The sequence below is a fragment of the Gossypium raimondii genome, chromosome 12 (assembly GCF_025698545.1).
Source record: "Gossypium raimondii isolate GPD5lz chromosome 12, ASM2569854v1, whole genome shotgun sequence".
Classification (NCBI taxonomy): domain Eukaryota; kingdom Viridiplantae; phylum Streptophyta; class Magnoliopsida; order Malvales; family Malvaceae; genus Gossypium; species Gossypium raimondii.
In genome coordinates, this window is record NC_068576.1 from 2,072,241 (window position 1) to 2,099,787 (window position 27,547).

Here is a 27,547-nt window from a genome sequence, read left to right on the forward strand (position 1 = left end):
TTATTTTATTAATTAAGTTATGTTTCATTTTATTTATTAATTTTAATCTTTAATTATAATATTTTTAACCATATATATAACCCTTATTTTCGTCCACTCCCATCATCATATTGTTTAAATTTCCTTATAAGTTTTTAATTATGTCCTACGTTATAATTTAATTATAATTCTACTTTTGACACTTACGTGATTTAGTCCTTATACTTAAATTAAGCACTAATTCAATGAAATTATCTATCCAAAATTCAATTTGCTTCTAATATAACTCTGTAAATATTTAATAAAAATATTTACGAGTCTAATTTACGAAAATAGGGTTTCAAAACCACACTTTTTGAAACCACTAACTTTCGAGTTGTTACAGCAATAACTGTTTAAAGAACATGGAATCACCATTAACATCCTATTTACAGATAGTTTATTAATATATCAATTACATACAACCCCCATGCAGGGCCTCCTATTCACTCCTTACTGTTTTTATGTCTTTTAGCTTCTAGTTTAACAAAAAAGAAGAGAATATTTGGGTTCAAAAAGAAGAACCTGAATGTAGAACAGAAGGAAGAAAAGTCATTTGAATGTTCCCTTCTTACCATATATATATACTCAGTTCTTCTTAGTGGATCTTGACAAGTGTTAGATGTATACAGAAATTGTCCCTAAAATGGACAACAAAAATTGGGAAAAACATAAAAGAAAATCTAGTGCAGATGTTGTTTGACCAATCAATCCATTTAGTTGACCCCCAACCAAACACATTATAGAACCCACCTTGCACAGCGTTCGAGCAAACCAAGCGTGCTACACCTCTGGCGGTAACTCTCATAAGGCGTACTCTTCATTCTTTGTACTCTTTCTTCAATTGAAAAATACCCCAAGATAAAATCCTTAGATACTTCCACGGACTGATACTTTATGCGCCAAACTATAGTTCGCCAGAAGTTTGTAAATTGGTGGACTATACTACCATAGTGCGCCAAAACAGGTAACATTCATATATACTTGCCTTCTTCTCAGACCCGCCAAATTTGGGGTGTGACATACTATTTTTCTCAATTCAATGGGGTCCTTAAATATTATCTTCACCAATATCACTAGATATCCGGATATAGTTTTAAACTTTTAACAACTAATTACACGCCATTATGCAGGTGAAATATATTAAAAAACAATAATTAAAATAAATATTAGTATGTCAGTTGAATCTTAATTTAACTAACACCATTTTTATTGTAGTAACTAAGAGGGCGGAGACATGAATTTGTGTGCATTTAAGTGCGTTTTTCTTGAATTTAAAGGATAGGAGGAATTATAAACTAAAAGTAGGTATTGTATAAAGAAATATTAGTATAAAAATATTAAATGAATTATGCTTTAAAAGGAAGAGGAAATTAATTTAAAAACGGACTTTTAAATGATATGACATATTAGCTTTAATTTTGCATGTATTATTTGTTTTAATTACAACTATACTAAAATTATCATAAAAATTCACACATATGGAATTTCAATTTAAGATTTCAAAATTTTGAGAAGATGTATGATAAATAATTATATTACATTTAGTATTTTTAATATAATGTATTTATGTATTTAAATTATTTTCTCATAATTTATTTTTATTATTTCAAGTATTGATTTTAATTAATTTCAAATTACCATATATTTTATTATTTATATTTATTGTATGTTATTTTTAAGTTAACATTTGTATCCTAAATATGTAGTTTTCACACATATACATATATTAGAAATTCTAATTCTAATTTATTTTTTATATATTTCCTAAAGTTAACAGTCTAACTTCTAATACCAATTCAGTCATAACTTTCGTAGTATAGATTATATCGGTATATTCGAAAGATGGTATAAGCTTCAAACCTCTATTTCCTTTCTTCTTTATGCAACGGAAAATAGATTTGACTGTCATTAAACATGGAATATAAGGTAAATTTTGGCCTATCAAAATTTGTTTTAAGATATCCGAGTCAGTAATTTAATAAATAAATGTATAAATATCAATATAGACACAAAATAAAAAATTGTGATATCAATAATTTTAAGTTTTTAACTCACAAGTAAGGGTCAGTGTTCGATCAAGTCGAATCGAGTAAAAAAATTTTAAGTTAATTGAATTGACGAATCTTATTTTAGCAACCGAACTCAATTTGAATTTTTTTCGAATCGAATTGAATCGAGTCAAAACAATTTGAGTCGAGTTAACGAATCCTGTTATTTATACTCAATGTTGAGTTTACATGGACCGATTATTTAACTAGTAGACGAAGTATAAGATTATTTAACTATATAAACAATATAATGGTTTTGTCTTTTAACTTAATGAGTAAACATTTATCAAAATGACATAGTTTATTGCCTTTTAAATTTAGAAAAGGTAAGCATTTATCAAAATGATGTAGTTTTGTCTTTTCTTATTCAGATTTTTAGATAACTTGAATTGTGTAATTCATATTCGAATTAAACCGAAAAACTTAATTTTTTATTCGATTTCATCCGAATAATTTGATTAACTCAAATAACTCGAACTATTTAATTCAAAATTTAAATTTTCTATCTAATTTTTCGATTCGAATCGATTATACTCACTCATAGTACTGCCTCCCTCTTTAAAAGAAAGGGAATTTGACATTAAAAGCGAATTTACTAAATAAATCATTAAATATTATTAATAATAATATTTTCTACTAACTTTGGTTTACCAACCTAACCTTCCAATTTAATGATGAAAAATAACTAGTACTAAAAAGAACAAGCACACATGTGAAACCCTAGAGTCCACCAAAGAGATTAGTACACGTGTCGAAGTACGAAGAGTTAGGGCAATTCTCTCTCCCCAACCAATTACAAAACGTTAGAGAGTTGAAAACATAAAATAACAGTACGGCCTCGATTTTATTAACCCAACGTGTCGTCAACCTATACGTCACACATATTACAAGTGCTTTCAACTTCTCACACTCGCTCACCACGAATCCTGGGGGACAACTCTGAATGTCCTAGGATATTTTCTCCGTTAAGTCTCTCGAGTATAGTAATTGTATACTCGCTTTTCCCTGCCGAAGCGTCTTCATTTGAAATCTATCATTGTGCCTTTAACGGTTTCCGAGATTCTCTAACATGCGTAAATGGTCAATACCACTTTGATCGATTCACCAGATACTTGTCACTTGGTATGAAGCGAGTAGCAAAATATTTAGCCACTCTCGAGAGTAGACATAGTGACCTACATGTGAATTCCATATTGAAAATCAAGCGGTTTTGAGCTCCATGTTTTTGGTCTCTATAGAGGTTTTGCCATTAGAAAACCGGTTTTCAGCTTTCCTTTGCGAACGACAATCCATTTCCCTTTTTCCACTAATACACATATAAATATTTTCATTTTCTTTTCTCTCAAGCTTTCTCGAGAAAATATAGAAGGAAAAGACTTGCGTCTCTCTCTCACTCTCTCCGTCTGACTCTTCGCCATAATTAATTTAAAACAAGTAAGCTTTTTGTCTTTAATATTAATTCTTCGCCAAAAAATCTACAATCTAAATCTTTTTCAAAATCATGATTTCGTTTTTCGACTTTGATTTAAACTAGTTTTCACTGTTCTTAGCATATAATCTATTATACACGTTTACCTTGATTTTTTATTTTATTTTGTTATTCATTGATTTGGACTTTGTTGGAATCCGGAAAAAAAAGAGAAACAAAGGGAGAAAAAAACCGTGATTAAGCAGATTATTGATTTCATAGAGAGGATGGGAAGAGGAAAGATAGTGATCCGACGAATAGACAATTCAACAAGCAGGCAGGTGACTTTCTCAAAGAGAAGGAATGGATTATTGAAAAAAGCAAGGGAATTATCGATCCTTTGCGATGCTGAAGTTGGATTGATCATCTTTTCTAGCACCGGCAAGCTCTACGATTATGCCAGCTCCAGGTCAGATCGATATTCTTTCTTTTTCTTCTGTTGGTGCATATTTATTGCATTTTCTAATGATTTTATTATCTCTACTTTTTACAATATTTAAATTAGTCTCTCTTTTTTCTTCTGAGAAAAGAAACGAGTATTCAGATTTACTAAGAAATAATCATTATACTGAAACCAGGATAGAGTCTGCCACTTTTTTCTTAAATGTAGGAAACTGAAGGTCTCCCTCATGCATGCAAAGTTTGGAAGTTTAATATTATAAAGTTATACTGAGTAATTCAAAAACATTAAAGACATTGCATGTGAAGCATAAGTGTTTCATTTCTTCTAATAGAACGATATACACTTAAAACATTTCCTCAGAAACAGATTAAGCAATATTTTGAAATTCTTTTTCTTAAGAATGTTTATCATAGCTGTTGAATTCTTTTACCTATGGAATTGGAAACTTCCTAAAATATTATCTTTAAACTAACTGAGCCTCTCATTTGTCTTTGAAAAGCATATACATATCCTCTTTCATATCACCTTAATTGGCTATTCTAGCTCACCTTCTTTTCTTCCTCAATTAAAGGAGTTGCATGAATATTCAGATATATTAATGTCATTTCTTTATTCATTCATGAATTGGAGAAAACGATATGAATAGATTGAACAAAGATTGGAATGAATCTTAGTATATTGTTTGTAGACTTAATATTACAACGTTGTTTTCTGCTTTCTTTGTGGCATTATGAATAATTTTGATATTATTTATGGGAATAAATTATATTAGAATCATTTTAAAAGGTATAGTTTTTAGGCATCAATTAAAATAGTGTCATGTCATTAAATTTTAAAGATAACACAATATTATTATACACTCATCTATATCTAATATATTCTCGACTTAATTTAAATTTAATTAAATTCCTTAAAATGATTATTTTTAAATTATAAACAAACATCTTTTATTCTTTTACAAACTTTAATTATTTTGTTTTTTCATAAGTTAATATTTTTTATTTTTGTGCAACCAATTAAAAAATTAGTAATTTTATGAAATTTTTAAATATCATTGACACATAATTTTAGTAATTAATTATTTCATCCTGAATCTCGAATCTTGAACCCCAAATCTTGAGGTTCCGGGTTTGGGTTTGAGATTTAAGATTTAAGGTTTGAGTTCGAGTTTAGGCTTTGGGCTTTGGGCTTTGGGCTCGGGGTTTAAGTTCAAGGTTTGAGGGTTTGAGGTTACATGTTTGGGTTTAAGGTTCAAGGGTCTAGTGTTACAAATTATGAATTTAATATTTAGGGTTCGAGTTTAGGGTATAAGGGTTCGGTGTTATGGTTTGGGGTTTTTTAATTTTTTATTTAGGATTCAGGATTCCGGATTCTAGATTTAGGGTCCAGGGTAAAAAAATTGTCAAAATTAATGGCATGTATTTTTTTTTAAATATTATTAAATAATTGAAAAGAGACCATGAATAATATAACGGAAATGATCCATAGAATAATTTCTCTATGAATGAGTGCATAATAATATTTTCATGTCTTTAAAATTTAATGATGTAGGAAAATTTTATTGATACCTAAAACCTTTAATTTTTAAAATAATCCTGATAAAACTTTTCCTTACTTTATAACTTTCATTAGCTACTTTCTTCAAACATATATAGTTGAACCAAAAATAGAATGGGGTGTTTTATTTATAAAATATATAAATAAAATAAGTAAATATGAAAATAAAAATATTTAATGAAATAAATAATATATCTGCACGTTGAGTAAAATTTAAAGTAACTTTAAACAAAGTAAAAATAAAAGTATTTATGTGCCAAAAAATAAAAGTATTTGATACATATTAATAAATGAGAGGATTTATTTATACCGGTACAAAATTTAATTAGTTTTACACTCTTAATTTTTATACAATTAATATTTTAAAATCTAATCTTTGAATTTATTAAGATATTTGTAACATCATGCATAGAAATTTTGAATTGAATATCTCTATCATATCGGTTGAAATATTGTCTATTTTGAAATTTTTATATAAAATGAATAGTTAGAATTTTTTTGATGCATGATTTACATAAATAAAACATAAAATATGATGATCGGATTATTAAAATATTAATAATATAAAATATTAGGAAAAATGTAAAACCATTAAGTTAATAAAATATAATATTCAAAATTAATTATTTTATGTTCAAAATTAATTTAATTAAATAAAAGATATAGAAGAAAAAAGTAGTTTAAAATTATTTATTGAATCATCCAAACGGATGTAAGAAAAATCATTTTTTGAAATTGGGATCAAGTTCACTCATATTTTAAGATACAATTATATATATTAATTTTCCTTTCAATTAGATTAAATTACAAGTAAAACAAAAATTTAAACGGATAAATTCATCAAGTTAAAATATTAAATGAACACAATTATTTAATATGTGTTATAAAATCTGAGTTAATGTCGAGTTAACTTGTAACATTAACCCATCAACAACATTATTAATTTATACAATTGATGGTAATAAATTGTGCATAATAAAACTAAAATGTGAAAAAAATCAAAATAAAACTTTTGTAGAGTGGTAAATTCAATGTTTTACTAATGTAATTGACGTAGGTTCAAATATCATTATATGCGTATTTTTTATAAATAAAAGATACCATCAAATAATATAACTCATTTTAAATATGAAAAATATTTTATAATTTTTCTAACCGAATTAATGTAAGTAGTTAAAATTATCAATTGTAACTAAATTATTGATACATATTACCAAACATAGAATAAAAGTAAAAAAATTTCACATTAATAAAATCCAACTGAATTGTAGCAAAGTGGTAGTTAATTTTCTTGAACAATTTGATTTTTCCCCTTTTTCTTATACACAAATTCTTTTTTTTACAGGATTTGTTAGAATTCTTAACTACCACTGTGAGTGATAGAAATTAAAATTGGTTGATACTAGGCTCCCTTGATAGGCTCAAACCAAAAGTTTAAAGATATGAGCATATAATAAAATCAACTTATTGAGAAGCCAGCTTTAAAACCTTAAAATTTTAATCTTCTTGAATTTTCATTTAAGTTACCAAATCATGAATTTAATAGCAAAAGCTAACAAAAAATCCATTTAGCATGATATTTTGCTATAAAGAAATTTATTTTCAGAAGTTGTGAAAAAATAGTGCTAAATGAGATTAATTAGTTCATTATTAGTAATTTTCTCCTACGAATTGTTCTTTCCCCATGATGGATGAGGGTTTTTTTTTTTTTGGTTACAAAGAGAAGCTAAAGAACTAAATAATCACAGTGGCTCGTCTCTCCCAAGCCCTCCTAGCTAAATCTTCTATGCTCCTTGGTGCTTCATCAAAGAAATATATATAATTCCAGTGCCATGCCATACATTTGATTAGCCATATAGTTTGCTGCCGCATTAGCTTCGCGATAGGTATGCTATAGCCGCGATCTCATCTTCGAGTAATAAGATCCTTGATTCTTCGATAAAGTGCCATATTAGATGTCTTAAACTCTCTGCATCCCATGACTCGCAAAGTCTCCAAGCTATCTCCCTCCACTATAACCCGGCTGATCCCCTTATTCCAATGTAGAGAGAGACCATCATAAATCACCCAAAGTTCAGCTTAAAGAATATACTTCAACTGCCTATGCTTCTACAATACCCCTGCAGCCAATTGCCATGATCATCTGTGGCTAAACCTTCTACTGATGCAGTCCCATTCGTACACTTCCTTGCACCATCAGCATTTAATTTGGTCCATCAAAGTTTGATAATTGCTTCTTCTAGTTGGACTCAATTTCTCTACTGTCTCTTTGATATTCTTAGGTTTAGTTTGACATTATTGTTGCGGTTGAGAAGTATTTTTAAAAATTTTGGTTTGAAAAAAAAATTATAAGAAAGTGTTTTTGAAAAGTATGATTTATTAAAGATTGTTATAGAAAATTGAAATGTCCATTTTAGATATTTATTGAAATTAAAAATAAATTAATTTAGATAATATTTAAATGATTTAATATAATTATACATGAAATATACATTTTAAATATTTTTAATTAATTAATTAATTATATGTAAATTCAATGATACATGAAACATTTTAAAATTTTAAATATAATGATAAATTATTTTTAAATGATTTAATATAATGGTATTAAAAATAATATTTTAATATAATGATATATGAAATATTTAAATAATTTAATATAATAATACACAAAATATAAATTAATTAAAAATTTAAATGCATTTTAAATAATTAATATAAGGATTTTTGATAATTTACTACATAATACAAAATGCAAAATTAAAAACACCTAAATCTAGGTTTTTGCATTTAGATGAAAAAGCATTTTTTATCATAATTTCAACCCTAAAGCGAAGTGTTTAATATTATGGTTAGGATTGAAAAATCACTTTTTGTACCCTAACCACAATGCCGAATGAGTCCTTAGGCTAACACCAACTGAGTTTGATGAATTTTTCAGAGTAATAGTTTTCCCTGCTAAAAACACTATTTCTGAATTCACCATAATATGATGCCAAATGGAGCATCCCAATCACCCTCTTTTAGTTCAGTTCTCATCTCAGTTTTAATATTCTCAACAATCGTAGCAGTTAGAGGCAAATAGAGAAAAAGAAAACGTAGCATAGCGACTAATTTGAAGCCAAACCTTACGAGCTAGTGAGCAATCACAAAACACATGGATGAGGCCCTCATTGTTGAATCCGCAAAAATGACATGAAGCATCTGTGGTTATGCCCCACCTGTAGCTCACCCTATTCGTCGACCATCTGTCCTACAAAGTAAACCATAGAAAATGATGTAATCTCTGTAGACCTTTGTAATCCTAAGCCACCCGCCAAATCACTTCAACTGCATCCCAATTATACTTCATGAGCATAGTGTAAGCTCTTTTCACTGTTAAAACACCATTTTTAGACCAACGCCAAATGATAGTATACAAACCAACCTGCATATTCAGTGGTGCTTGATACCTTTAGTATTACTGGACTATCAAGAACTCGATATAGGTTTGCCCATCTCTATTCTCCCTTATCATCCACCATGTCAGAAACTCGAAGGTTGTCATCGGTGACCCATACATCCGTCCAAATTTTGGCGCTTTTGTCACTGTCAATAGCCCATCCGAGATTCCTACATAGTAGAGGACAGATTTTAACTAAGGACCTCCATACAAATAGATCATTTAGATTTCTCTCTGTTCATCGGACACTCTTCAACAATCTTGTATTTTGATCTCATAACAAGTACCCATAGCGATCCCTTGTTGGTCACAAAGTTAAACTCGAACTTCATTAGGAAAGACTCATTTTGCTGTTGAAGACTATGAAACCCAAGTGCACCGTTTCTGCTTGGTTAGCAGCAAGAATTCCAACTAACAAGTGTCAGCTTCTTACTAGACTCTAAAGAACCCCAAATAAAGTTTCAAGCCAACTTTTCATTTCATCACATACCCCTCAAAATCATGGTAGACTACATAAGTTGGGAATAGTCATAAGGACAAATCGAGCTAAAGTCACTCTCCTAGCCATAGAAAAAGCTTTGCATCCCAACTATTAAGTTACTGTCGAACTTTCTTAAGAACAAAATTGAAAGTACCATTCTTAACTCTCTGATGAAATAAAGGCATACCCCAAGTAATTTGGGAATAGTCATAAGGACAAATCAAGCTAAAGGCACTCTCCTAGCCGTAGAACTTGCATGGAAGAGGTTGTGATGCAGTTCATTATGATTTGCATCAGATTCTTAGGGTAACCTGCATCTATTAATGAATTCGGTATAAACTTCCACTGCAATCAATCATAAGCTTTCTCTAGATCCACTTTTAATAGTCATCCAACACTTTTTGCCTTGTTTTGTTCTCATTAAATGTATTACCTCTTGGGTCACCAAAATATTATCAGTGACGTTCGTGCCAGCCAGAGACTAACTTAAGCTGTTAGCAAAGAGTTCCATCACAAGCATATATAACATCATACAAAGACTAATGGATTAGAGTTGAACAAGGGACTTCGAATTTGCAATTTTAGGAATTAGAACCAAGAGGGTCTTGTTCAGAGACGATTCCATGGTATTAGAACCAAGAAATATGAATGTAATTTCAAGATTCCGCAGCATCCCTCTTTTGATGATTTTGTCAGCATACTTCAACGTACGTAGGAGAGTTTGCGTGAGAGTTTGAGCTTTAATTCTCACGCTAACTCTCATATGTCCTATTTTTTTTTTTTTTACTTCTATTATTTTTAAATTTAAGTTTTAATCTTTTTACTAAAACTTTTAACATAATTTAATTGTATTTTATAATATTATTAGTTAGTTCAAATAAGTAATATTGTTGAGTACGGATTAAAATTTTTATACAACTTAAAAAATACAATTCTAACAAATTTTTTATTTTTCCATGATAATTTGAAATAAGTATTTTTTTAAAACAATCCATGTGAGATATCGAAGTTATTAAGAGTGCTAATTATTTAGCTAACTAATGAGACAGTTTGTTTTCCTCTATTTTTAACTATAAATTAATGGTAAAATTGTAGTTTCAATTGTTCTACTATAATCGCATTTAGGATTTAATTTTATATTTTAATTTAATATAATTTAATCTCTATTTTTATAATATTATTAATTGGTCCAAATAATTAACTTTCTTAACTATTCACATTAAACACAAATATATATATACTTCTGCATGACTTGAAATGGATAGTTTTAAAAACAATTTTGTCTTCAACATTTTAATTTAACAATCAAAGTTTGAAGTATTTTGATTAAATAATGATATTATGTAAAAAATTAAATTATATCAAATTAAATATATATTAAATCCTAAATATAAATAGTAGGGTTATAATCATAATTTAATCTAACACGATCTTATGTCTAGCACCATCATTTATCATTTAATTCAATAAAAAGTTTGATGTTTTTTAAAATTTTGTTTTTAATTTAATTAAATGGGTATAAATAATTATATGTCTATCAAAAGCCATAGCAAACTAGTAATAATAACTCACGAAATTCGGGTGGGCGCATAGTCCTCGTTGGCTCCCGATTAGGACATTCAAGCTCCATGAAAGTATCATATAATTTAACAGCGTCACAGACCTTTGATGTGAAATTTTATTACTGTAAATGAACAAAATAATTATCCATATATATTCTGTGCTGCCTTACTCCATACAGAAGTGCAGTTGCAGCGGCATCCCTGAGATATACTGACGTTGGATTTTTCTTTCTTTTTTTTGAAAAATCAGCATGAAATCTGTTATTGAACGCTACAACAAGGTTAAAGAAGAACATCACCAATTACTGAATCCCGATTCCCAAGTCAAGGTAATTTTTCCATTCATATCTAATATGATTAGAGATATTTCTTTCTTCTCCTTACTTTTGGTTACATATTTCTCGGCATGCTGTGTTACATTGAATCTGCAAAAAGAAAAAATGGGTTAATAGGCTAACAGTCTTGAGGTTTTGCTTTGTTTCGATTGGTTTTCACTTCACCTACTTTCTCTTTAGATGAAACGAGATGTTGAAAAACTATATAAGAAATTTAAAGAATAAAGAAACATTGCGGTAATGGTAGTGGCTTAAGTAGATCAACTTCGTAAGGCCGGACAATCTAACATACATACATTACTATAAATTAACTCCCTATATACATATATATATATATATATATGCATCAATCTTCCCTGCTATGTTCTCTATTTGTGTACAATAAGTTTGTACATATAATACGTTTAATATTTAATTATCTATAATTAATTTAACTCATGTGACAGTTAAACACAATGTCAACTGTATTTAGATTTTGTTCACTTTAACCATAAAGTGTGACCCTATAGTCTCTTGTAACGTTAGTAGTAATATTAGAACATTTTTAATGTTACAAGTAATGAGTGACATCTAGCAATGCATCATTGCTACCCAAGTTATAAGAAATCGTGATTCGACATAACCTTTCTGTGATAAAATTTTCATGTATTATATCATTTTATCCTTTATATTTAAATTGGACACAAGTCATGGAATAGTCACACTTGTATAATTCAATCTCATATTTCTTAATATTTTGAGTAGACTACAATAAACAAATAAGTGTGATATTTCATATCTACTTATTTGAGTATGATCATGCATTTCTAGTCTCACTCCATCAAGTGACCTAAAATATTGCTCTTATTATGTAGGAGGGACAAATCTTATCTTGATCAATCATATCTCACTATATAGATTGTGGCATACCTAACATCAGTCTTTATAGTACAACCTGTTACGGTAGACATTTGATTGTATCAAATATACGACTCACGATGTTGAGACATTGATGATCTCAAGTCTGAAGATCATATATGCAGTTATCGTTATGAGTAATGTTGTGACTATTGCATAATAATCTAAGAAACATACTCATAGCGGGTCAATCCAGTATGTTGTTCTCTAACAAATACTCATGTATTGATTTTGACATCTCTATGTCAATGGCAACACTTTAGCATCAATCAACTATACATTAGTCTCAATGCATTATTATTATCCAAACTCACAATAATACTTTACTAAGGACATTTTAAGAATAATCATATTATTCTCATAATTTTATCATTAATCGGTTTATTTACACATAAAAAAAGAAACAAATAAGGTAAAATGAGTATGTGATTACAATAAGCTCATGATTAGTCTTTGGGCATACTCTAACATTATACTCATCATAAAGTTTACAAAATTAATATAAAATCCACTTAGTCCTTATACAAGCCATTTCAAACTCTTCTAACACAAGGAAAACAAAACTAAATTCTCCAAGTGTTTCAAACCTCACACGATAATGTGATCCTTCAAAGATATGCTTTCTAGCTTCATGAAAAAAGTCATCCACCTACGCTTTCAAACCACACATGTGTTAAGTTTGAAGAGCTTAGTATATAAAGAAATTCGTACCTTACTTTATATTCTTATTAGAGTTGAGTCTTTAAAAGCATAATTCAGTTGAGTCACTTATTAACGAGGATTAAGAGTCGATGTTTTGTTAATTCATCACTAAGACTCAACTCACTTAAGTATGGTTCATCATTTTGCTAACCACTTAGCTCCTCTTTCATTACATCATGCTTATAAATTCATTTTAAGATTCCTCTTTTCTTGTTTTGCACATAATAATTAACACGAAGCTCATTTTTACTATCTCAATTACTAGACGTTTAATCATTACCATTATACCATTTCTTGTTCAATAGCTTCATTTTAGAGCTTAATACTTTTTATCTAATTTATAAGATAGCAAATTTATTAATACTTTCATTTTCACTATTTTATACGGTTGGACCTTAATGAATCTTATCATCAAAATTTTTATTGTAGCACTTAACCCATAGCAAACACTAATAGAACTCAGATATTCTATATTCCAACCTATCACACCACATATTTTGCATCAATTGTGCATCCAACTTAACACACCAAATGTATATGGGTCCAAGGTGCACCGGAGTGCTATGCCATAAGGTATCACATCATCATTCCAGAACACATCATCGTTCCAAAGTGCACGCATTAATCATTGTGGCATGCCAATTGTACCCTGACTATTCTACTAAGCTTACTAAAGCAAGTCACTTAATAATCACTTAGAACAATTTTCAATTATTATATCATTAAGCACTTACATACACATCAAGTTTCACTTATAACAAAATCACTTTCTAATGTTCATTAAGCAATTCATTATCATTTCATAATCAATCCACATATTCCTTTTACATATAGGAGAGGTTTATCATCAACGCTCATCCATAATTACTTTCAATAATCATTTTCTATCAAGTCTCAATATCATATATATATATATATATACATTTTCACTTTTACTCTTATTAACAAGGTGGCCATATCACCATTTCTCATTCTTATATATACAATTAATCTTATTATTCAAATTTTCACATATAAAGCATTTCACCTCCTTGTCTCAAATTACTACTTTTAATTCACTTATGACACTTAATTACATTTTTTTATCAGTTATTATATCACACCATGGCACTGACGTTCTTATAGCATTTTCTAACTCATTTTGTAGCACCAAGCTAAGGCTTAATATTATTGTTACAATTCCTTATTAATAATTTCAACATATTCAAGTCAAGATTTTCACATGTTAATATACACATAGTCACTACACATATTTATTTCACTAATTTATTCAATTTCAAATTATATTTCTGAAAAAAATAGGAAAATTTAAGCGTACTTATCTTTTTAATGAACTAAAATTCGATATTAAGATTTTTAACACTTATCTTCTTTTTTCATCTTAAAAGTAAAATTTTTAAAGATATAAATTAATTTTATTATACAAGCTCAAATGGCTTTTACATACCCAAAATAAAAAATATCAAAAGTTAAAATGATGAAAACATAATTTCTTAGCTTGATTAAAACTTTTGAAGATTTCTCTTTCTAGCCAAAGCTTTATTTCACTAAACCCATGAAACCTTTGATTTGAATAGAGAACATAATGCTGAGAAGTGTTTATAATTTGATTTTTTTTACTTGGTTTTAGTGAGAATCAAAGTTTGGAGATTGAAAAGTGACATTGATTTGAAGTATATTTTAGAAAAATGTGCTAGAAATTTGATGAAGGAAGGGTTGAAACAGAGGCAAAAAAATGGGAAAGATCAGCTTGTAATCAATTGTTGCATTGATAAAAACGGATGCACTCTTTACAAAAACAAGTGAGCTTAAATAAGCTAATAATAATAATAAAATAATTATAATTTAGCTTAATCTTGTAGCTAGATTCATATAACTTTCTTCCTCATTGGCTGATTTCAGTCTAATCACCTGCCAAAACGTCTAATCAAAAATCATTATAGTTTCAGTGCAAGTTGGCAACTTATAGACTAAAGAGCTCTCAGGTATGAGTTCGTCTGACAGAGCTCACACCTTTGATGTCGTCATAGGTTTGGTGAGCTCGCAGCCTTGGTGAGCTCGCATATATGGTGAGCTCGTAGTTTTGCAATCTGGGTTCGTCAATACACGGAGGGTCATTTCACAACACTTCTCCTTGATCTCTATGTTGCGAATCCCAATATTATAACATAACTTTTCAAACCTCATCTTTCCAATAGGTTTTGTTAGAATGTCAGTCAACTGATCTTGCGAATTGCAATGTACCAAGGTTACTTCCTTAGCTTGTTCCACTTCTCTTACAAAGTGATTTTGAAGTGTTTTATTCTTCCATAAAACACTGGATTTTTTACAATTGCAACAACAGACTGATTATCACATTTAATCTCCGTTGCTGCTTATTGTTTCAAATTCAAATCATTCAACAATTTCCTTAACCAGATGGCTCGATTCACAACTGCTGCAGCTGCAACATACTCAGCTTCAGCAGTTGACTGTGTCATTGTTTCTTACTTCTTCGAGCCCCAACAGAACACACTCGATCCTAGAGTAAAGAAATAACCTAAGGTACTCATCATGTCTTTAGTATATCCAGCCCTATCATTGTTTGAATACCCAAGTAGCTTGACCTTTTCAGTCTTCACAAACTTCACTCTATGGCTTAGAGTTCCTTTTATTTATTAATTGTAGAACTCTTTTAGCTGCCCTGTAGTGGTTCACGTTGCAGCAATGCGTGTATCTAGACAATAGACTTACAACAAACATTATGTCAAGTCTAGATGTTGTCAAGTAAAGCAAACATCCCACCAAGCTTCTATAGCTTGTTTCATCAACCTTCTCAACATCTTTATTGCTAGTGAGCTTCTCACCTTGAACGATAGGGGTGCTCGCAGGTTTACGATTCCCCATGCTATATCTTCGCAGGAATTTTGTTACAAACCCCTTCTGGTTTATGAAAATTTCATCACGAGCTTGATTCACTTCCAGATCGAGGAAATATGTCATTTTACCTAAGTCTGACATTCTAAACTTCTCTTGCATCTGATCTTTGAATACAATCATCAGTTCACTGTTCTGCCAATCACAAGTAAATCATTAACTTATAATGAAATAATGATGAGTATTTCATTACCAGTTTTCTTGATATATAAAGTGGGCTCGTTGATGCTTCTTTCAAAACTCATCTTTGTCATATGGCTGTCAATTCTTTCATACCATGCTCTTGGTACTTGTTTCAAACCATATGATGCTTTGTGCAGTTTGTACACCTTAGTCTTGCACCTAGTTACTACAAATCCTTGAGGTTTCTTGGCATAAATTTCTTCCTTCAAAAAGTCATTTAGGAAAGCTGACTTTACATCCATTTGATTTATCCTCCAACCTTTTTTAGTTACAAGAGTTATTAGCAGTCTTATGGTGTCTAACCTCGCAACAAGGGCAAAGGTTTCAGTGAAGTCTACTCCATATTGTTGGTTAAACCCTTTCGCAACCAACTTCGCTTTATATTTGTTGACTAATCCATCAGGATTCATCTTGGTTTTGAACACCCATTTAACACCAATCACTTTCTTATGAACTGGTTTGTCCACAAGCTCTCATGTTTCATTTTTATTGATCATGGTGATTTCATCTTTCATAGTTGTTCATCATTCAGCATTTTGAGCAGCTTCTTCAAAAGTGACTGATTCTAGCTTCATTAATTACACCGTTGATAGATTTTAGTGATAGACTTGGTTCCTCATATCGATTGTTCATCGACTGCATCATTTCACTTGGGTCTCCAGTGGCTCGCATATCAGGTTTTAGACCCCATTGTTCACACATGTCCTCCTCTGTTGCATTCTAATTCCAGATTTTTCTTTCATCAAACTTCAGATCTCTGCTTATGATCACTTTCTTGGTGAAAGGATTATAGATTCTATATATTTTTTTAACACCGAAATATCTAACAAATATCTCTGGCTGCGATTTACTGTCCAGCTTGCTTCTTTTCTCTTCTGGAACATAAACAAAATAAGTGCAACCAAATACTCGTAAGTGTGAAACAGAAGGTTTAAGATCATACCAGGCCTCAAATGGTGTCTTCCCTTCAACAACTTTAGTAGGTAATCTGTTTAGCAAGTAAACACCAGTGTTTACTACCTCTGCCTAAAATTCATTTGGCAGTTTACTTTCAAATAGCAAGCAACGAGCCTGCAAAGTGGTTTCAATTTAAGTATCAGACCACTTGGATTCGATCTAGTTGCTATATGAGCTCAACAACAAAATGAGTTAACTCACAAGTAGTCCACATTGAATTGAAACTAATCCCAAATTTCTTTGACATGTACTTCAATATTACATCACGTGTGTTATTAGTTTACAATACAATACATCACATTCAAGAAATATGTCTCTCTTATTTAATAATTGACATGGACTTGATAGTTTTGGCAAAGGGAGGCAGCAAGCTTGAGGCAACAACTACAGTACTTGCAAGACTACCACAGGTACTCGAAACCTCCACTAATTCATTGCTAAAACACTCTCAACAATATTTCAACTTGTAGATTTAATGCAAGAAGTTAACTAATTTTGTAGATAATACAATACTTTCATCTTTCTAAATTTGCTAAGAATTACATAAATGAATCATGCCCCAACATCAAAATTTTTTAGTAGTAACAAATGGATTACTGTGCTCATTTTAGAACTAAATCCTTAAAGATACAAGTATTGGGCTAAACAAGGACAGGTCTATGATTTATTTTCAACAGGGATAAGGTGATATGTAATATTAAATATACCAAATACTCTACCACAATCACAAACTATCAAAAAGCAAAGAAAAGAATTGCTCACTTGAATATGTTTTAACTTTGCAAGAAAAAAACAGTGTTCCATCCCAACCCCTTGTTTCTTTTTGTTTGTCATAGACTTACATGTCTTTGTTCTTTTTTCTACTGAATCTTCTTTTACTTTCGTTATGGTGTACAACTTTTTTTAATGGAAAAAACAAGTCAGGTAGAAAACTTTTTGTTGTTCTGTAGTTTTTCAAAGCTTTGAAAAGTCCCATATCAGTCTTTCCTATTTTACATGTCATAACAGCCTATTATATTTTGCAAAGTACCTATTACAATACTTTACTGATTATTTTCAATGTTAATAATGAAGCAATATGTATTTTTATCATTTTTTCAATTTAAATGGGAGCAAAATATAATCTTTAAACTTTTAAACTATTTTTATAGTATGACCAAAGAGACATTAGGATCTCAGTGGGGCCAAATTCTAAATATTGGACATGCATTAGCTTAAATAACATCTGACTCAGGCAATTGATGGGAGAAGAACTATCTGGTTTAAGTGTTAAGGATCTACAGCACCTGGAAAACCAACTTGAAGTGAGCTTGAAAGGTGTCCGCACAAAAAAGGTATGATAGCTTCAGATTTGGATGAAATTATGCCCATGACATTTAAGATCAGTGATGATAATATTTACTGCAACTGCTCCTATGTTGTTGTTCTTCCTCTAGGAACAAATCCTAACAGACGAAATCAAAGAGCTAAACCACAAGGTTTCCTTGAAAGTTCTGCCGCAGATTTTCTTTTTCCAGGTTTACATTCATGGATATTTTTTGGTCAAGTAACTTCAATTTATTGAATTGCAGGGACACCTTATTCATCAGGAGAATCTAGAACTGTATAAGAAAGTAGACCTCATCCACCAACAAAATACTGAACTTCAAAAGAAGGTAGTTGCCTAGATAATTTGATAAATATCCCTTATTCACCTCATCCTTCCTCCTTTTACCTTTCTTAATAAAATGGAAGTTTACCACCAGGCCAGTACAATGCTCTTGAAATTTAACCAAATGAAAAGTTTTCCTCCTGATACTCTAAACAGCACAAGTGTTGGGTTTCAGATTTATGGAACAAGAGAAGCAAATGAAGCTAGCAGAATCTCCCACTCAAATTATACATTCAACAATGGATATGATTTGCACGCACCTGTTCGTCTGCAGTTAAGCCAGCCCCAACCTCCTAAGAATAATGCACCAGCAAAATCAATGAAGTTGGGGTAAGTCTTCCACTCAATACTGTTTAAAAAACTACAGCAAACAAAACCAGAAAGCAAACTATTTCAATATCAATCTAAAATAAATTCTTAAAAAAAAAAAAAAACAGATTACAGCTGCATTAGAAAACTGGTCAGACAACTATGGATGGACGTCATCACTACCCGATCAACAACTTGGGCTATGGTTAGAGCAAAAGCTTCTACCAGTGAGTTTTCATATTCGAGCTATGAGATAAAGTATATTCAGCATAAAAAAAATAAAGAAGAAGAAGATTTCATATGAAATGTTTAATGAAAAAGAAAAACACTTTAGAAATGCTGTAAAATGAACAGAGAAACAAGTTATCTGATGTGACTTCACATAATTATTAGAATGCATTGTTTGTGTCTGATGTTACTCAGCTGCCTGGTGAACTTTTGTGTTCAACGAGACTTCCTTACCGAGTGCAAATTGCAACTTTAGTCCTCTTTGTTATTGAATAAAGAAAGTACTAGATTGGTCTTACTTTTTTCTTCTAAATAACTCCCATCCATGATGAAAGAAAAACATAAAAACTGAAAATAAAAGGGGGGGGGGGGTGGAATCAAATGAACTGATAACTCAGTATGCATAATTAACAGGGTACCTAACAGGATAACAAGCAACTTTATTTCACGATGAGCAAGGACTTAAGTGATTCACGTTACTAAAAATTTGCTTTAGTTACTTAGGCCGGCCAAGATTTTGTTGGCAGACAACCTTAGGTATAGTCACCATTTAGCCATGTGCTCCTTTACTGCTCAATACCTATACTTCCATCAACTCTCTGAATGACACAAGATTAACTACAAAGGGTATATAACAGTTTCATCTTCATCAGTAATTGTATTGATTATATTAGACAAAATCAAAACGTATATGAAATCAAATATTTCTTAGTAATAAATGTCATGACAAATTGATATAATTACAGAGTATGTGAAAGAATATTGTAGTCAACTGAAGACATTCTTGCATACATCAAACATAGCATAATAAGAACTGCTTATCATAATCCAGCAGCATAAGAAAAATATATTGATCATGGGAGGCTGGGAAAGAAGTTTTAACCATACAGCTAGCATATCCTAGCATCATAATATCCTCAGAGGAATAGGATCTAAAGGAAATGTGGCTATTCAAGACATTCAAAACTCCATATAAATAATAGTATAATTAATTCCCAGCAGCCAGGTAAAGACATTCTCATGCTCAATGCAGAAGTGGCAAACCCTAGAATTTTTCAATGTTTTTTAAAGGTACAGGCACTCTTCTCCTGAATTCAATGTGTGTTAAAAAACAGACATGCAGCAATAAATTCTAGAAGGGGGCTTGTTGGAAGGATGGATGTCAGGTTGGTACCCCCTTCAGAGCTATAAATAAAGTCGGTAATCTACTTTTGTAATCTTAGGATTCACATTGCATCTAGTAATAAATCACATTGGCTATCACAACAATAACTATGAGGTGTGATGTGGTGGTTGTTCATTTTATTCATTAACTATGAGGTTGGGGGTTCAATCCTGACCCTTAGAAATGGAACACATTTTATGATCAACTGTTTACCTCTTTAGAAAGCACCTACGACGAAAGGATTAGTCATTGTTACTGGCTGGTTCCAACCAAAAATAAAGAATAGTGCACAAAGTATTGAGGTGATGCGGACATGTTTTAGCTACCAGACTTGTCCAATGATCTTTATCGGCAAGAACTAATTTTTTCTATTGAACCACAGCAACCATGTAATACGTATGCATTTAAGTCATACAACAAATCATTAAGACACTAATTGAGCGCAAAGCATTTTATTGCAGACTAATTTTTTTAAAATAAAAACTTGGTTTGCAAGTACAGAAACCCTTATGAAAGCTACATTTCTGTTATTGAAATGATTTTAAAAAATAAAACTTAAAAATACAGAATGAAGAAGTTAACCTATTGGTGAACCATTAGAACCTATATAAGCTTAAGCTAATTCGTAAAAGACTAAAGAGCAACCAATTGGTCTATACTCTGACTCACAAAGTAAACATAATCTTAAGAATCAAGGATCCCAAGCACAACAACATTAAATCAAACAGGCTATATGCTACCAGAATGAAAGAACACTTAACCTCCAAGCTTGATATGAAAATTTTATTTGATGCTCCAATAAGATCATGTTCTCCACTCCTTTCCAGAGGCAGTTAGCCATTTTCATCAAATGTCATATAGCATGAGAAACAAAAAGTACAGAATAACTCCTAGAGTATTTGGTAATGCTATGGGAATATGAAAAGTAAACCCAAGAACGATGTAAACAATTGGCAACTAAAGTACAGTAATGTACAATGGCTTCACATATTTGTATTTCAACTACAAGATTATAAAGGTATTTAAATTTTATTTAATGAATATACCAAAGTTGTACTTCAATTCGGACTCCTTAGGAAGAGTATCTCTTGAGGAAGAGTACTATTTCAGTTACGAATCTTGTCCAAACTACACCATGAACAAATCCAGATTCTCGTTACCACACATGGTTTCACCCCTCGCATGCTCATATCTAATAAAAAAGTATATATATATATTTGAAAATCAACTGGACTTTTTATAACAAATTAAACCAGATCAAAACAAAAGAAGTTTTTCAGCCGTATTGGGCTTAAACCAAAAAGAAACATCCAACAAAAACTAAAAAAACAAAACAACAGTACAAACCCAAACAGGAATGGCCCATAACAAACAAAATTAAAACAATTTAAAAAAAGGAAACCTAATCCTAGTCAAGTCAATCACAACAGCTGGACATCACAATACATTGTCTCTTCACATCACCGTCCCAGCTTTAATGATAGCAGTTTCCAAAAGATTTTTACTCTTCTGCTATCAATTTTCTTTGAAGCCTTCTTTAATCTTTTCAGTTTGGTTATCTCAGCTGTCGGTTCTCTCGTTCACGATGAACATGGCCTGGAACCACCCCCGGTAGGTAATGTCCTTGTTATGAGCTGAAATGCTAGCAGAAGAATTTTCACAGCCAAAGTCAAAACGGGGAGTTTTAAGATTAGTGATACGGAGCGTTTTTGTTATAACAGAATAGTCTACGTCATTTTATTTGTAACCTCTTTAAATCTGCATGTTTTGCATGAGATATTCAAGGAATTACTCATCAAACAATTCTCTCAGTCTTTCTCTTTTCTCTTTCAAATCTTTCTCTATTCTCTATTCGGATTTTCTCTCGTATCAAGGGTATCAGAGCTTTCACGATTCCTCTGATGGTCGGCGGCGATGTATCGACAAGGTTGCAAAAGGAGGTGGGCAGTATGCAGCAAGAGATTTCAAAAATTCAAGAGGAAATCGTGCAATTGGAGACCAAAATGGAAAACCGACTGCAGGATTTCAAAACCGAGTTCAGGGCTGATCTTCAAGCTTTGTTGAGTCAGTATTTTGGACCACCACCGGCTAGTTCATCGGCAAATGTTCCACAGGACAAAGGGAAGGGAGTTTTGGGAGCTCCTTTTGGGTTCTTACCCAAGAATACCGAGATACCCCAGATGCAAGCGGATCATTTGGTTTCTGATGGAGGTAATTTACGGATGAAGAATTCTTCGTTTGTTTTAGGAGCTTCTGCTACACTTAGCCATTTGGAATGTCCCAAGTTCGACGGCACCGATTTTCGGGGATGGTGGACCAAGTTGGAGCAATACTTCGAAGCGGAAGGTACCCCTGATTCTTATAAGGTTCGCCTTGTAATGTTGCACTTGGAGGGCTGAGCTTTGGAATTGCATCATTTCTATTCTCAGCGTCATGGAGGTTTGCACATGCTATCTTGGCCGGCATATATAAAGAGCCTTCAGGATCGTTTTAGTTGTGGGACATTTGGGGATCCCATGAGGGAACTGGTCAACCTCAAACAATAAGGTACTGTTGAGCAATTTCAAGATCTTTTTGTAGGGTTACTTAATCAACTATAATTGCCTGAATCATATGCTCTTAGCATTTTTCTGGGGAATTTGAAAGCTGAAATAGGTCATTACTTGGATCTATTCGCCCCATCAACACTAATGGAAGCTTTCCAGTTAGCTAAAAAAATTAAAGTTCTCGTTTCGAATTCGAGGAAAGGGTCTACAACTCTTGGTGTTACTTCCCCTAAAACTTTTAGTAATGCTTCTATAGTATCAAAACATTCTTCTTTTCCCACGAAATCTGTAGCGAGTGGCCAGTCCGCTACTAAGGTCTCATCCAACAACTCAGGGTCCAAGAGCATATCTCCAGCTTTGATGGCCGAAAGGAAACAGAAAGGGCTTTGTTTTTGGTGCGGGGTTAAATATCATGCGGGACATAAATGCATGAAATCCCAATTGTATCAGGTTCTAATGGAACCTCACTCTGATGGTGAGAATGAGGAATTTCAAGAATTTTTTGACAAGTTAGAAGCAAGCGAGAATGGGGAGGAAAGGATTAGATCACCTACAATCTCGTTGAACGCTCTGACGGGGTTGTAGGGACATAATACCAAGAGAATGGTAGCTACAGTGGGGACTAATGTGGTTATCATCTTGGTTGATTCAAGGAGCACACATAATTTTGTTGATTTGAAACTGGTCAATAGATTGTATTGGCCAGTGGTGCAACAAGAGCAGCTGAGAGTCTCCATAGCGAATGGAAGTAGCCTGTTTACTAGGGGGCTATGTAAAGGGGTTACGTGGGAGGTGCAAGACCATAAGTTCACAACTGACTTCATGGTGCTATCTTTAAAGGGGTGTGAAAATTGTGGTGGGCAAGGTTCCTCAACTGCGTCGAGAGCTATTTCTTCACTTCCATGCCAGTGCAATCGGGGGTCATTTAGGAGTGCATGTCACAAGGAAACGGCTCTCGAGTCAGCTTTATTAGATGGGCCTTACTACAGATGTTAAGAGATGGATTCGCGAATGCGAAGCTTGCCAGAGATGCAAAGGTGAATCAGTAGCTTCTCCTGGACTTCTACAGCCTCTTCCAATACCTAACAGGGCTTGGCCTGTAATTAGCATGGACTTTATTGAAGGTTTACCTGTATTAAATAAAAAGAATGTTATACTGGTCGTGGTTGATCACCTGACCAAATATGGTCATTTCCTAGCTTTAAGTCATCCATTCACTGCTAGGGACATGGCCCAGGAATACTTGACACAGGTTTACAAGTTGCATGGCATGCCCGAATCTATAATCTCATACAGGGATAGAATTTTCATTAGCAGCTTCTGGCAGGAGTTGTTTAGGAAATCAAGTACTAAATTGTTACTATCAACAGCCTATCACCCGCAGACGGATGGACAGACTGAGGTCCTTAACTACTACTTGGAAAACTATTTGAGGTGCCTACGCATTGGTCCCAATGGCTACCTCTAGCGGAGTGGTGGTACAACTCCTCCTATCACTCCTTTATTCAACTCACACCATATGAAGCCTTGTATGGACAACCTCCACCCACACACATGCCTTATTTGGCGGGTGCTTCTTTCGTGGATGCCGTGGATCGTAGTTTACAAGCTAGGGAAGCTGCTCGGAAACCACTCCAAATTTGTCTCAAGAAGGCTCAGTCCCTTATGAAGCAAATAAAAGATAAGTACCGTTCGGAGAGGAGTTTTAAGGTGGGTGACATGGTTTACTTGCGCTTGCAGCCGTATAGATAGCAGACCATTCGGAAGGTTTCCAACCAGAAGCTGTCCCCAAAGTACTACGACCATTTTCCTGTGATTAAGAAAGTAGGGGAAGTGGCTTATACTTTACAACTTCCGCAACACTCCCAGATTCACCCTACATTTCATGTTTCTCAACTGAAAAGGCATGTGGGAGCAAATCCAACCCAAACTCATTGGCCATTGGTGGATGATCATGGAGTCTTGCCAAAAGAACCAGTTCGAATTATTGACAGGAGGATAGTTAAGAAAGACAGTCAAGCAGCGACGGAAGTTTCAGTGGAGTGGGCCAACTCATTTCCGGAAGATGCGACATGGGAATCTTTCACGACAATACAAGTTAAATTTCCAAATTTTCAGCCTTGAGGACAAGGCTGTTTTCGGGGAAGGGAGTATTGTTATGAGCTGAAATACTAGCAGAAGAATTTTCACAGCCAAAGTCAAAACAGGGAGTTTTAAGATTAGTGATACGGAGCATTTTTGTTATAACAGAATAGTCCACGTCATTTTATTTGTAACCTATTTAAATCTGCATGTTTTGCATGAGATTTTCAAGGAATTACTCATCAAACAATTCTCTCAGTCTTTCTCTTTTCTCTTTCAAATCTTTCTCTATTCTCTATTCGGATTTTCTCTCGTATCAGTCATTCACCATTTTTCAGTGCTTCTTGTGTAAGAAAATGGGCATATTCGTTCTCTGCTTTAAGGATAAAATGAAAATCGATTTCTTGAAAATAAAACTTTTTGCTTTGAATGTCTCGGATGAGTGCCCCAATAACCGAGTAGTCGGGGTCTGTAGTTTGGAATTTCTTTAGAAGAAGATTCGAGGAGATTCTCCAAACTGTAATTTTAACTTTAGAAGGAAGATGTAAATTCCATAATTTCCTGTAAAAGTCTATATAAAATTATTACTAGGACCCAAATTAGCCTCATGTAATAGTTTGTAGGCACTTCTAACTGAGAAATCTCTTAACAGTTCCCCTCTCCACACTTGGAAGTCATCGTAAACTGTCTCCGCCAAAGGGATCTGTAAAATTTTCTTTGCAATATTCGCATAAAAGCTACTAACAATTATATATGTATTCCAAGTTCTATTAGTGGCATCAATCAAATCCAATACTAACTTGATATTTTCATTATTGGCTTCATTTTGCAATATGTCTGTATCTACTCTCGATATCCATAAATTACCCCAAACAGAGATTCGATCCCCCGTGCCAACCCTCCAACATAGACCTTTCTCCAAGATTCTTTTTGCTGCCTAGACACTCTTCCAGGTAAGCGAAGGTAAATTCCCTAACTGAGCGTTGATATAATCCAAATTTGGATAATATTTTGCTTTTAAAACACGACCTAGCAAAGAATTAAGAAAATTAACAAGACGCCGGTGTTGTTTAGCTAATAACGTGATATTAAATTTATCGAGATTTCGGAAACCTAAACCACAATATTCTTTCAAGAACATAAATCCTTCCGAGCACACCAATGAATACCTTTTTAATCTCAACTTTTCTGCCACCAGAATTTTGCAATTATACCTTCCAATTCAGCACATAAAGACTTAGGGAGTAAGAAACAAGCCATAGTATAAGTTGGAATAGCTTGAAGAATAGCTTTTATGAACACATTTTTTCCTCATTGGAAGAGGTGTTTACATTCCAACTATCAATCTGTTGCTTAATTCTATCATTCAACATTTGAAATGACATTTTATTACTTCTACCCACCATGTTGGGAAGACCAAGATATTGTTCCGAGTTATTTGAGCTATGCACACCAAGAACCCTAGAAATTACTGTCATGTCCCCCTCCTGCGTATTAGTAATAAAAAATACAGTAGATTTGTCATAGTTAACGCACTGACTGGAACAATTCTCATATTCAAGCAAAATATGTTTTAATGAATGAGCTCCTCTTTCTGTAGCCTCCCCAAACAAAATACAATCATCTGTGAACAATATATGAGGAACCTGCAGATCACTTCTACTTGCCTTAACTCCTCTAAGTATGTTTCCCTTCATAGCAAGCCGCATAAGACTAGAAAGACCTTCCCCACAAATTAAGAATAGGAATGGACTCAAAGGGTCAACCTACTTTAGTCCCCTAGTAGGACGAAAATTTTCTCCAATATGGCCATTAAAGATCATCGAATACGAAACTATAGATGCACATTTCATTAAAGAATCAAACCATCCTGGATCAAAACCCATTCGCTTCATAATCTCTACAACGAAATTCTATTCGACTCTATCATACACTTTACTCATGTCCAATTTTACCGCCATATATCATTTTTTCTCCATCTTTTTCTATTTTAAGATATGTAATATTTCATAAGCCTGCAAAACATTATCTGAAATCAACCTCCCCGGTACAAAAGCACTCTGTGCTAGATCAATACATTTATCTACCACTACCCGAAGACAATTTGCAATGACCTTAGCCATCTATTTATAAAGCACATTACATAAGCTAATAGGTCAAAAATGAGTAATACTTGAAGGGTTTGGAAATTTTTTGAATTAGTACAATATTAGTTTTATTAATCAAACTAATATACATACCTCCATTTAGTAGTTGTAGACAAAAGGATGTAACATCTTCCCCAATAATTGACGAACATTTTTGGTAGAATAAAGCCGGAAAGCCATCTTCCCCTAGCGCTTTTGTTGGACCCAATTAGGATAATGCCTATCGGATCTCCTCCTTTGTGTATCTCGCCGTCAGCCGAGAATTATCCTTATCAAATACACAACAATCAATTCATGTCAAAAGATGTTCATAATTTCCCCTCCTCCCAGCTAAAAATAGATTTTGAAAATAAGATCTAGTAATTACTTCTATTTCTCGAACTTCTTCCGTTTCCCTACCATCATCAAATTGCATTTTGCGGATGAAATTCCTTTTTGGTTGTTGTG

General features: G+C 32.4%; 1 protein-coding gene across 3 annotated transcripts; it reads left to right on the top strand.

Annotated features, from left to right (window-relative positions):
- The first annotated feature begins 3,211 nt into the window (after window positions 1-3,211).
- Window positions 3,212-19,289, top strand: LOC105762746 (MADS-box transcription factor ANR1). 3 transcript variants are annotated; one of them, XM_012580624.2, is made up of 9 exons: window positions 3,212-3,503; window positions 3,709-3,946; window positions 11,233-11,311; window positions 17,321-17,382; window positions 18,207-18,306; window positions 18,409-18,450; window positions 18,544-18,627; window positions 18,799-18,953; window positions 19,061-19,289. In XM_012580624.2, the coding sequence occupies exons 2-9, from the start codon at window positions 3,765-3,767 to the stop codon at window positions 19,074-19,076; spliced, it is 720 nt and encodes a 239-aa protein (XP_012436078.1). In that variant the 5' UTR covers window positions 3,212-3,503; window positions 3,709-3,764; the 3' UTR covers window positions 19,077-19,289. The 3 variants fall into 3 exon arrangements, with proteins under 3 accessions (XP_012436078.1, XP_052481701.1, XP_052481702.1); XM_052625741.1 differs by lacking the exon at window positions 18,409-18,450; XM_052625742.1 differs by lacking the exons at window positions 18,409-18,450; window positions 18,544-18,627; window positions 18,799-18,953; window positions 19,061-19,289 and having other exon boundaries at window positions 18,207-18,312.
- The last annotated feature ends 8,258 nt before the right edge of the window (window positions 19,290-27,547 follow it).

Excerpts from the sequence above, each read along its gene's own strand:
- LOC105762746 (XM_012580624.2), top strand. The coding sequence starts at position 3,765 with ATGGGAAGAGGAAAGATAGTGATCCGACGAATAGACAATTCAACAAGC. Across the intron at positions 18,307-18,408 it reads AAGGTGTCCGCACAAAAAAG|GAACAAATCCTAACAGACGA; the intron begins GTATGATAGCTT and ends TTCTTCCTCTAG. Across the intron at positions 18,628-18,798 it reads ATACTGAACTTCAAAAGAAG|ATTTATGGAACAAGAGAAGC; the intron begins GTAGTTGCCTAG and ends GTTGGGTTTCAG.